We start from the raw sequence: 11,371 nt of genomic DNA on the forward strand, positions 1-11,371 counted from the left end.
CGGAGGACGCCGTGTGGGAGGGTGCGAACCAACTGGAATCTCACACCACCGCTGGCAGCGACTTTTCCCCAGCGTCGGTCCAAACCACAGGATCGCTGCTGCCCGGCCGTCGCTGCTGAAGGACTTGGCTCTGCACACAACGGGTCCATCAGTGAGAACGAACGCCGCTCTGGAAACACAGATCCGTTTATTTAGTTCAGCCTGGAGCCAAAATCTGCACAGGGAAACTGGAGTGAGATGTTTGAGAAACCTGAAACATCATATCTTTATTAATGTGTTCTTTTTATCACCTCTGTCCTGCACGATGAGCAGGGACGGGTTTACAGAGCCAGGTCCAGTTCAGATCCAGTTCCAGGTGTAAAATGTCCAGATTCAGATTCATCCACCACCAAGCAAACCCTGTATCTAGTCTTTCATTTATTTTGCCTGTTAGGTGAATCACTCTTGCTCACATGGGGTCTGAGAGGAACCTGGATGTTGGAAAACCCTTTTACCCGGGAACATGTGATATGTTCAGTGTCACATTTCCAGTTACTACGTATAAGTGTATCTTAAGGAAAAGGGTTTTGTTACCACGACGACAGAATCTGCAGAAGAAACAGCAGTGACTTCTGAAGCTCTGTTTGACGTGACAGCGTTAGAATAAGAGGTGTTTCTAATGTTTTGGCCACTGTGTTAAAACCAGTGAAGGAACCAAAACATTAAAACAGTAATAAACAGTTTGCTGACCATTTTCCAGCAGAGCTGCTGTATTGGATTGTACCTAATAAAGTGAGGCTGGTCGTTCCAGAGAAAACGAGGAGGTGCACATCAGGTTTTGCTCTGGCATCTTGTGGCAGAGTCGGAGGCGGTTTCGTGTGTGTTTGACCCGTCTCTGCCACCTTGAAGCCCTCTCATCCAAATGGAGCGTCCAAATTACCCCGGCTGTCTCCTCATCAAAGCTCCGGCTTGTGGGAAATAAACAGCAAACAGAAGCTGCTTTTTCTTTTCTGTTTAGATCCTCCTGCTTTTTTCTGGCCGGGTCTTTGTCGTTCATCCTGGGAGGCCCTTTGATTCACCATTAAGATTAGGCCAACGTTGCACACACTGAGCTGGAGGAGTCCCTGATCCACTGCTCTGGGCCATATCGCTGCCGTGTTGTGGAAAATCAAAGGAAAAAGTGATTCGGAACATGTGGATCTGTCGGAGGGAAAAACACACATGGAATCTGTGGAAAATGGAATTGGTGGAACGAGGCTTTTGATGATAAGTGAATGTGATCGCTGGACTTTAACGTGATGTAATGTTTGGAGTGACAATTTGGCTGCTTTGCTGTTTTTTTTACCGTTTACCATGCAGCACAACACCAGCGTCTCCAAGTTCAGACTTTTCATGATAGTATGATGGAAAAGCAGCAGGAACAAAACAGCCTGAACAAATAGTTACATCACGTTTCATTCTGCAGCAGTAAAAAACATTTCTCTTCATGATATTGATCATTAAATTCACATTTTCCTGGATTTGTGTCTGAAACAAAAAGAAAAATCTTTGTTTTCTGTGAAGTTACTTTTACTCTTTAATTATAGCAACTCTATCTAGTGATTAGAGACAAAGCAGCTGTGAGGTGATCAGACAGTGAATGACAAATCACAGGTGCAGTGACAGCTGCCATCCACTCAGATATAAAACCCAACGAGCCGAGTGAGAACCTGTCAGGATCAGGATCATCTTAACTCAGAGCAGAGTCCGTTTCTACCTGACATGAGTGAATTTGAAACAAAGCAGCCGCCTCAGATCCTTGATAATTTACTGTGTTCGCCACGTTATGTAAAGAAAAGGCTGATGGAGCCGTCCAGTCACAGCGTAGTAAACAGAGACCCAGAGTCTCCTCTGTAGCGAAGCAAACTAGAACTACCCACCCTGCCCTTCGAGTTCAGCCCGGTGAGTCCCTGCAGTGGAAAAGTCCTGATAGATGGAACCTGGACACCTGGAGCGGGATCCAAAAACATTTGGCTCATCTTCCATCCAGGTTTGATTGAAATGTTCAGAAAAGCCACCGTGGGACTTGGTCCTGGCTTTACGAACACGCTGAAATAATAAAAGACCCTGAACACGACTGGTCAAATAGTGATAAACCCTCATTTGTCCTTTTCCACTGACTGGATCTGGGAAAATGTTTGGAGCTGATCCTGAGTTGAAAGATCCATGAAGGATTTTATTGAATTCCTTCTCTGATAATTAAAAACTAAATCTGCTTTAGAAACCGTTTTTAATGAAACTCAAACCTCTTCCAGAACCAAAGGAGCCTGAAAAACACATCCACAGCCAACTGCTTATAAAACACTGCAGTAATGTCTCCAACTCTCTGGACCCCACCGAAGCTCAGCGCCACTTTTACTGGAACCTCGAATACCTCTGGGCCTTCAGATCCATGTCAGCGTGAACCAGGTCCCCAGTGGCCCCTTCTCTGTGGCCCTGATATGGAAGTGAAGGATGAAAGGTTTCCAAAGAGAGAGGAAGTCTTATCTGAGCATCGGCTCTGTGCTGCCGACTTCCTCTCAACAGAGATGTGACAGTTTAGAGGCGCCCGTCACACACTGTCACGTCAGCAGGCCAGAAAATTACCCAGATACCAGAGGTCGCAGCAGACAGACTGGGGGGGGGGGGGGGGGGCAACAACAGGGGTCAGAGGTAGGAAACGGTCATTATTGGAAACTATTGGTTTGGCAACATTTGACCTGGATTCCTCTTTTTGGTCATTTAGGGTCCAGATATTGTTCTCTGGTGTCCTCTGATGGGACGTGTCCACCACAGTCTCAGACCTGCGGTCGATTTAGACCAGGTTTTATGAAGCACTGTTTTCTAGACAGGCGGACGTGTCACTAATTGCTTTTACAGAGTAAAGGAACGTGTGGAAGCCGTCGCTGGTCACAGGTCTCACCATATACTGCAGTGTTACAGCTCCATGTGGACGCATTAACCCTCAGCAGCGGGATTCCCGACAGGAACCAGTTCCCCACATTCAGGCCTGTTAGTCCCGGGCTCAGTGCGGTCCACACCAGCACAGTCGGCCCTTTATCTCAGCATTCGAGTTGTTTTTTATCAGCCTCATAATTCAACCTTTACAACATGAGCAAACATTCCAACGGTTTTCGCCTCCTGGCTGCAGGAGTCCGGTGTGAGCTGCTGCCACGCTCACTAATTGAATGAATTGTGACCATTTAAGTATCTTTCTGTGCTTCCAGCCTTCATTTACTGGCTGCTGGAACTAATGTGTTACTACAAAGCAGAGAAAGACTCTTTAAACAGCTTCAGCCTCAGTTCTCAGCACACATGAAAAATACTCAGCCTGTAACTTATTTACATTTTCAATTAACAGCCCTTTCTTTTCATTTGGAGTTTAATTCGAAACAACTGTTAACATGTGGACAGAAAACAGACGCGTGTCTGCACAGACAATCCTGCTGTAGTTTAGCTTCAGGCTGATTTATATGCTGAGACACGTGATTTTATTTCCCCTCCAGTGACTGATTTTCCACATCTCTAGGCTGAAAAATACATTTTGAAGATGAATTATCTGAGATTCAGATGTCTCTGTCTGCGGTTACAGTTTGTCATCTTTTCTTCCAGTTCAAATCCACAACGGATCAGTTTTAAAGTCCCGGCAGACTGAGCAGTAGGTGGCTGCTGCTGTCGAGTCGAACGCTGCGAACAGACATAAAACAACAGAGTTTGATGGGAGGAAGCAGAAGGAGCGAGATCAGCGACACGTCAGGTCAGTCAGGAAATAAACACGAGAAAAACTCAGCAGCAGCACAACAAGCCACTAACAGGAGAGAACACGACAGTCATCTTCATCCACACGTCCAACCCACAATGCAGCACACAGCACCACTGCAGCCAACACCCCCAACCACTCCCACCACCTCCACAGCTCCATCCATCACTGGGACCAGTGTTCCAGCCAGAATCTGACAGCTGGAGGATTTAGGTATGAGCCACACGGGCGTCTGCCTGAATCCAGTTATCATCATCATTCAGCATCCTGTGAACATAACCTCAGGTGTCCTGACTGCAGGTGAGGAGCACGAGACTCTGACTGCTGCTAACTGTGTACTCGAATTAGTCACAATGGGAAAACTACCAACAAACCCTGGTTCATTCCTGTATATATAGGAATGAACAGTATATATCCAGTATATATATCCAGTATATATCCCAATACTGGATATATACTGGATATATACTGAGTATATACTGGATATATATACTGGATATATATACTGGAGATATATACTGGATATATACTGGGTATATACTGGGTATATACTGAATATATACTGGATATATATACTGGAGATATATACTGGATATATACTGGGTATATACTGGAAATATACTGGGTATTCTGGATATATACTGGATATATACTGAATATATACTGGGTATATACTGGAAATATACTGGGTATACTGGATATATACTGGATATATACTGGGTATATACTGGGTATATACTGGGTATACTGGGTATACTGGGTATATACTGGATATATACTGGGTATACTGGGTATATACTGGATACCTGCAGTTGGAGGTAAACGGAGTTGTTTCAGTGCCATCAGTAGAAATCAAAGAAGGAAAGGAACGTCAGGTCTGAGGTTCACTAGTGTTTTATGTGATGCAGGATTTCTACTGTTTACTTCAGTTTGTCTTTATACGGGTGTTTGGGGGGGTCATGGGGTGGAGGGTGAGCACCACCCAATTTAGACCTTATGTAGATTAAAGGAGCAGGTTTACTACTTGAAGTACTTCTGTTACTACATCAGAGTACTTGTAATATTACCAGTCCTTTCTTAATGATCCTATCAGCCCGTAACAGTCCCAATAACAGCGGTGTGCGCGCGCGCGCCTGTGCGTAAACTTCACTCGTGTGATCCTGTAAAGGGGGGAGGGGGGTTCGGGTCAGTATAGCTAGGAGGGCTGGATGGAAGCGGGATTACATCACCGCCCTGCTGGATATCTGGGTGCAGTCAGAGGCGCCTTCAGGTTGGGTGCAGCAGCGCCAGAGGCAGCAGCCAGTGTGCCAACATGCGGACCGAGAGCAGCGGCCTGCGGGGCGCTGAGCTGTGTCACCGGGACCTGCCGAGCGGGGAAGCTCACGGCTGAGTGTGTCTGTCCTTCAGCAGGAACCTGGGTCACGGACCGAGCTGCTGCTGCTGCTACCTGTCTCTCTGTCGCTCTCTCTCTCTCTCTCTCTCTGTGAGCAGCCAGCAGCATTTCTCTCCAAGTTGCTGAGAAGTTGTGGAGCGCGTCGCCGCGCTGCGTCTGCTGCGCTCTCGGCTCAGACTTGGAGCAGGACCTCTGAGGGAAACCCGGCGTCTGTCTGTTGGTTCTGGGAGGATTTTCCCTGAATGTAGGGACTGTGTGGGACCTGGGACGCGCACAGACGACATGGATAACTCGTGTTTTTTGGCTGTGCTTCTGCTCGTGCTCTCTCTGGGCTTCAGGATAGAGGAGGGCATGTGCCAACATTACTATCTCCTCCGTCCCATTCCCAGTGACACCCTGCCCGTACTTGACATAAGGGAGCATCCAGATCCGGTGTTTGACCCTAAGGAGAACGACCTCAACGAGACGGAGCTCCGCAGCGCTCTGGGCAGCCACTTCGACCCGCACTTCATGTCCGTCTCCCCGCCGGAGGACAAATACGCGGGGAACGAGGACGTGAGCGACGCGGAGATGCGGCAGAAGCTCTCAGGGGCGATGCCCAAAGAGATCCGGGCCATGGAGTTCGAGGTCCAGCACGGAAAGAAGCAGAAGCCGAGCAAAAAGCTCCGGAGGAGGCTGCAGCTGTGGCTGTGGTCTTACGCCTTCTGCCCGGTTGTTTACGCGTGGAACGACCTGGGCATGCAGGTTCTGGCCGCGCTACCTGAAGGTGGGGAGCTGCTACAATAAGCGGTCTTGTTCAGTCCCTGAAGGGATGGTCTGCAAACCTGCCAAATCGACTCATTTTACGATCCTGCGATGGCGCTGCCAGCAGAAAAAGGGGGGGCTGAAGTGCGCCTGGATACCTGTTCAGTACCCGGTGATATCAGAGTGTAAATGCTCGTGTCCGAACTGAACATGTGACACTTGATTCTTGATCCGAGAATCAGAGACTTGTTAACGTATTGTTGTTTCTTCCAGATGTATATTTGACATTTGTACATTTGATTTGATATAAAAGATCAGTATTATTAATATAACCACATCTACTGGATCTGTTACACCTGTACTGATTGTACCAGTTTATTTATGACCGAATCCGAACGGTACCGGTACCGTTCAAACTGCTCTCTGAGTATTTCCCATTATCAGGAAAATAAAACGGGACAGACTCTGTGTTACTTTATTTATTGTTAATTATTTTAGATCAGAGTCAGATTCACGACCTGGACGAAGTACTCTGATACTCACAGGGAAAGTACTCTATTACAAGTAAAAGTATCTGTTCTGATATTCGTTCTAATAATGGTCCATTATGAATTATTGGTGGTGAAGCTCTTCTTTAACTCTCACTGATTCTTTTCTCAATAAATTAATGACTTTGTTAAAAAAAATCTTTAAATATTTTGTTCAAACCATAAAATAAATCTCGTTCTTTTTCAGAAGCTGCAAACAACAAACATAAAGACAGTTTCAGAGGTTTTACTTGAAAAGATCAAATTGATTTGTGTTGATCTGTGAACAGTTTGAAGAAGCACTTTTCATTTGTGAAGTAAGTAGAACGCACAGAAAATACAATAAGATTAGTAAAAGTAAAAGTAAAGCAAGAAAAACTGACATTTATTCACTGAACTCTAAATCTGTACTTACAGTAAATACAGTGAATGAGTAAAAGTACTTTCTCTGTGAAACAGTTCTGAGTCAGTTTGGTGGACGGGTGTGAAAACTACATTACCCATGAGCCTCAGCTGCTGTTGCTACAGAGAAGAAGTGAGTTTCAGGTGTGAAGCTCAGTGATCGTATGCTTCTTGCTGAAATGCATCGTGGGAGTCGTAGCTGATGTCCCAGCTTCAGTTTTCCTGTCCACATGTTCTGGTTCATACTAACTGACGTCTGTAGTCCTCACGTTCTGCCCAGGACGTCTCGGCTGTGGTAACTTTTCAAATCGAGAGTTTACTTTATTAAAAAATGAGAAATACAACATGAAACTCTGTAGTGGACTCACTTCACTGTTTGAGGATGAAAAGTTTAGTTAGAAATCAAATCTCATCTCTTGATATCCACCGGCTGCAGTTAGTCATGGAGAACCAAGTCCAGGTTCTATGGATTTGGTTTAAAGGTTCGTTCTTCTAAACAGACGTCCTGTTCTATGGACTGTGTCTATTCTCTGTATCTTCACAGGAACAAACAAGAATCCGCTTCGTTACAAACCAGAAGATTTTCACTGGTCTTTCTGTTGCAGGTTCGAACGTTTCATCCCATTCGTATGGTGATTTAAACATTTGTCTGTGATAACGAGACTCACGAGAGCTGAGGCGGCGGGACAAGGTGATGTCCAGCACCACTTCAGTTCTCTTGGATCTTTGCTGGGTCACAGGCCTCTTTATCAGGGCTCATCAGCTTCACCATCACTGCACATACATCAACTTCTAAAACACGGTGCACATACGTCAAGGTCCGAGGAAGGAGGGAGATGTGGAGGCTTCAAAACGGGCTCTTATCTCTGCAGGATGGACAGGTATTCAGGTCGAGGTCAGAACCAGCTTTGATGTGTGAGAGGCTGGCACGGCTCCTCTTACCCGCCCTGCTCACACCCAGACAGATCATTATCAACTACCGTGTCCTTGATCCTTCTCTGCAGTCCACCGTCAGGCTCCAGAACCCGGTAACTCTCTGCTGAAGTGCTGTAGTGTAAAAACAGTCATAGTACAGTAACATAGTCCACCAGTAATTAGACTGAGTCAGTGAGGATCAGCTCATCAAACACACCCCACAGAATAAACTTCCATAAATCCACCTGACAGTAAAACACCAAGTCCGTTCAACTCCAGGAACATCTGTCTGCACCAAGGGTTGGAAATCAGTTTCACCTGCTTTGGTGTAAATGAAAGTAACAACAGGTGCCATGGAGGGACAAAAGCAAGACGAGCCCCAGACAGGTGCGCTCTCCTGATTCTTCCTGACTGATTCTTCTCTTGTCACTGCTGGTAGCAAGAGGCAGCACCTGCAGCCTCTATGTGTGCATGGAGGAGATACCAGAACACCGTTACACCAGGAGAGCTGGACTGGGCCGTCGAACAACAACAACCCAGCCACAGAACCACTATGTGCTGGAGCACTGTGAGAGAGGCTACTGGTGTTCACCATCGGAGTAGCCTGAGGGCCTGATGTCCTTTAGTAGGACTCACAGTCCAGCACTGAGCAGCTCGAGCAGCAGCGTTTACCTGAGAACACCAGAACTCTCTGTTGTCTGTTCTCTTGACAGATAAGAGAAGGTTCACGCTGAGCACATGTGACAGTGAACATTAACTTCGAGCATGACCAGTCTGGTGGTGGGTCAGTGATGGTCTGGGGACGACCACACAGACCTCCATGTTGTAGCCAACGTTCCCCTGACTGCTGTGAGGTACCAGGATGAAATGCTCAGAGCGACTGTCAGACCTTACGATGGTTCCTCCTGGTGCAGAACAGTATCTGTACAGGGACGTGTGTGTGTGTGTGTGTGTGTGTGTGTGTGTGTGTGTGCACTTTCACTTATGGACCGAGCAGAACATGAACAGAACTTGAACTACTGATCTTTTTTCCATCCTGTTCAGTATTTCCTCTCTTTTATTTTGAACTCTCACCAAAGCTCCTGGGAAACTTGGGTTCATGTTACCATGTGGAGCAACACGCTGCAAAAGGAAACCTGTGGTGAGATGATGGTTAATGTCCCTGTGTCATCTAGAAATACAGTTTTATCTGGTAAATAACTTTATTAGTGTGAAAATTAAATCATTCATGGGATAATGTAATAAAAATCAAAGTAACTATGACGACATAGAACTAGTGCTGTGGGTAAGTTAGTTAGTTAAAGTTAACCACTTTAACCTGTGGACCTGCTGGTGGGCCTGTCTGTACTGAATAATTCAACATGTACTTACAGTAGAATTTACTGTCATTTAGAGACATGATAGATGATGTCGATTACATAACGTCGACCAACTCTCCCTCTGTCTGGGCCTCAGTCACACTGAGATCTATGAGAACACGTGTACAGCAGCGATGGAGCGCTGTGAAAACAAACTGTGGACGGGCAAGTCAAGAGAAGTCGGATGTCGCACCGAGACGTTTCAAGGTTTTCACTTTGGTGCTAGGAGACAGTCGGCATCTTCAGCCGCCCACCACCGGGCCCAGTGCCGCCGGTGTCCACCCACTCACATCAGAGGAAGCAGCCAACCTGCTGCCAGGAGCTGCTGTCTCTCTACTGATTCTTAAAAACACTCCAACTCCTCATTAATTCAAATTGTGCTGGAACCCCCAAATGCCAGGAAACCACGAGCTGATAGTGGAGCAGATAGTTTATCAGGAGCTCTACATAGTTTCAAATGAGCACTGGAGAGTTGAGAGCGACCGCGGCGGTTTTCAGAAGTTTGGAGTTTCTATGTCTCCGTGATTCCATCGTCCCCACAGGTTCAAATATCTGCTGATTAGAAAACCAATCAGAAAGACTTCAGCAGGACTTCAGTGAAGTTCCTCCACAGGCTGTTTGGAAGCATTCAGACAAAGGTGGGTGGTCCCTGTGCCTGTTAACAGGCTGCTGCTCTGTGCTGACAGTCAGTGGTGTTAGTTCAGCAGCAGATTGATGACAGTCTGGCTGAATTAGTGCCAACAGGGAGACTCCTTCCACCCAGACAGACACACACAGACTGCTGCTAGGTGATCCCAGGCGGCCGTCACTCTGTGTGTGGAGACACAAAGAGTTTCTGTCAGTATGTTTGTGTCTATTCGAGGACGTTTCGCAGCTCCAGTTTGTGCCTCATTGTTTTTCTATTTTGACACTTTGCCAGTCAAGACAGAAATCAAATGCTCATCTAATACACCAACGGTACAGAATAACAACTATGGAAAACTTTGATTTAAAGGGACTCTCTGTTCTTTTGCAACTCTTTCCTTTAAAATCTTTCTTTCTCAACAACTAATTAGCCTCAACAATTAGGAGGACGTGAATCATGTTTCCTGGCAGCAGTCCATCCAAATCTAAGAAATTGCTTCCTCTGTCTGAGAACTGTGGTTTAAGCTCCTGACAAAACCTAAGCTTCAGTAAAATCTGATGGTATTTTCAAAGATATGTCTGCAACATGGCAACATCACCAGAAAATCTTACGGTTCAGAAAACCTGAGCTGTCAGGCGGCTGTGGATCAGCTGGTACAAGCGAGTGATCCACTGGAAAACACTGTCCACCATGGAAAAACTGTCCAGGTTGTAGTGCCTCGAATATCTGCTGCCAGTGTCCTGGGGGGGTCAGTTATCTGAGAACCACACTGTTATCATGTCTAAGACTGAAGTTCAGCCTCCAGTCTTCTGTAAGCTGTCCTGCAGCCATCAGGGGGCAGTAGTGAGTCACTGTCTGTCATCAACATGACCTCCATGTTTCACTGTGTGTGGCATTTCTGTGGCTGAAGCATCAGAACAAACGTATACGAGACTCAGAGCGAGGCTGCAACATGTTGCAGAGAGGAGTGGGGGTGGGCGATCACACTGCCCCACACTGTTCAAACTGTTTATGCATACCAGCGTGCTGTGAGGGCCCCTCTGTCGCAGCCTGTTTACTCAGACTTATTTTGGGAAAATTCCACCTCTCCGCACGGCTCTGGCCATAAATCACTGAATCTGCAGCTTTGTGGGACGATCGCTTGTGTCAGTCCCACACTGAGCTGCAGACTTCACCTCTCAGAGTGTGTGATGACTTGTGTTTGTCACAGTGGATCTAAATACTTGTTCTCAGCTACTGTACTCGAGGATTGTTTTGTTTCAGCATCACATTGTGAGTTTCTGTGTTTTACAGCAGAGACGATCAACACATGAATTAAAGGAACAAGGTGACAACAAGCTCATATTAATTAGTTTAGTCATCAATTCAGCCGCTGGGTTAATTAGTTAAAGTTGATCTGTTAGAGAGCGACTGATAATCTAGTCGACCTGTTTCGTGGTCATATTGATCCAGATCCTAAAAATCAAGTTCACTGATTATCCTCAGGTTTTCTCAGCACTTGTTGAACTGTGAGAAACGTTTCATCATTTGATACGTTAGTGACAAAAGACACATTTGAATTTAGTGTTAGTGCATTTATTCAGGCAGGAATTCAAACTGTGGACTGGTTCTCTTTTACAGTATTGATTTCTAATCTGACTGATCCTCCTC

General features: G+C 46.1%; 1 protein-coding gene across 1 annotated transcript; it reads left to right on the plus strand.

The window, feature by feature from the left end:
• The first annotated feature begins 5,022 nt into the window (after window positions 1-5,022).
• On the plus strand, window positions 5,023-6,553 carry nog3 (noggin 3). Its single transcript, XM_026350885.1, is given in 2 exon segments — window positions 5,023-5,888; window positions 5,890-6,553. Coding segments are annotated over 2 exon segments (669 nt in total). The 5' UTR covers window positions 5,023-5,432; the 3' UTR covers window positions 6,103-6,553.
• The last annotated feature ends 4,818 nt before the right edge of the window (window positions 6,554-11,371 follow it).

The sequence above is a fragment of the Anabas testudineus genome, chromosome 19 (assembly GCF_900324465.2).
Source record: "Anabas testudineus chromosome 19, fAnaTes1.2, whole genome shotgun sequence".
Taxonomy (NCBI): Eukaryota; Metazoa; Chordata; class Actinopteri; order Anabantiformes; family Anabantidae; genus Anabas; species Anabas testudineus.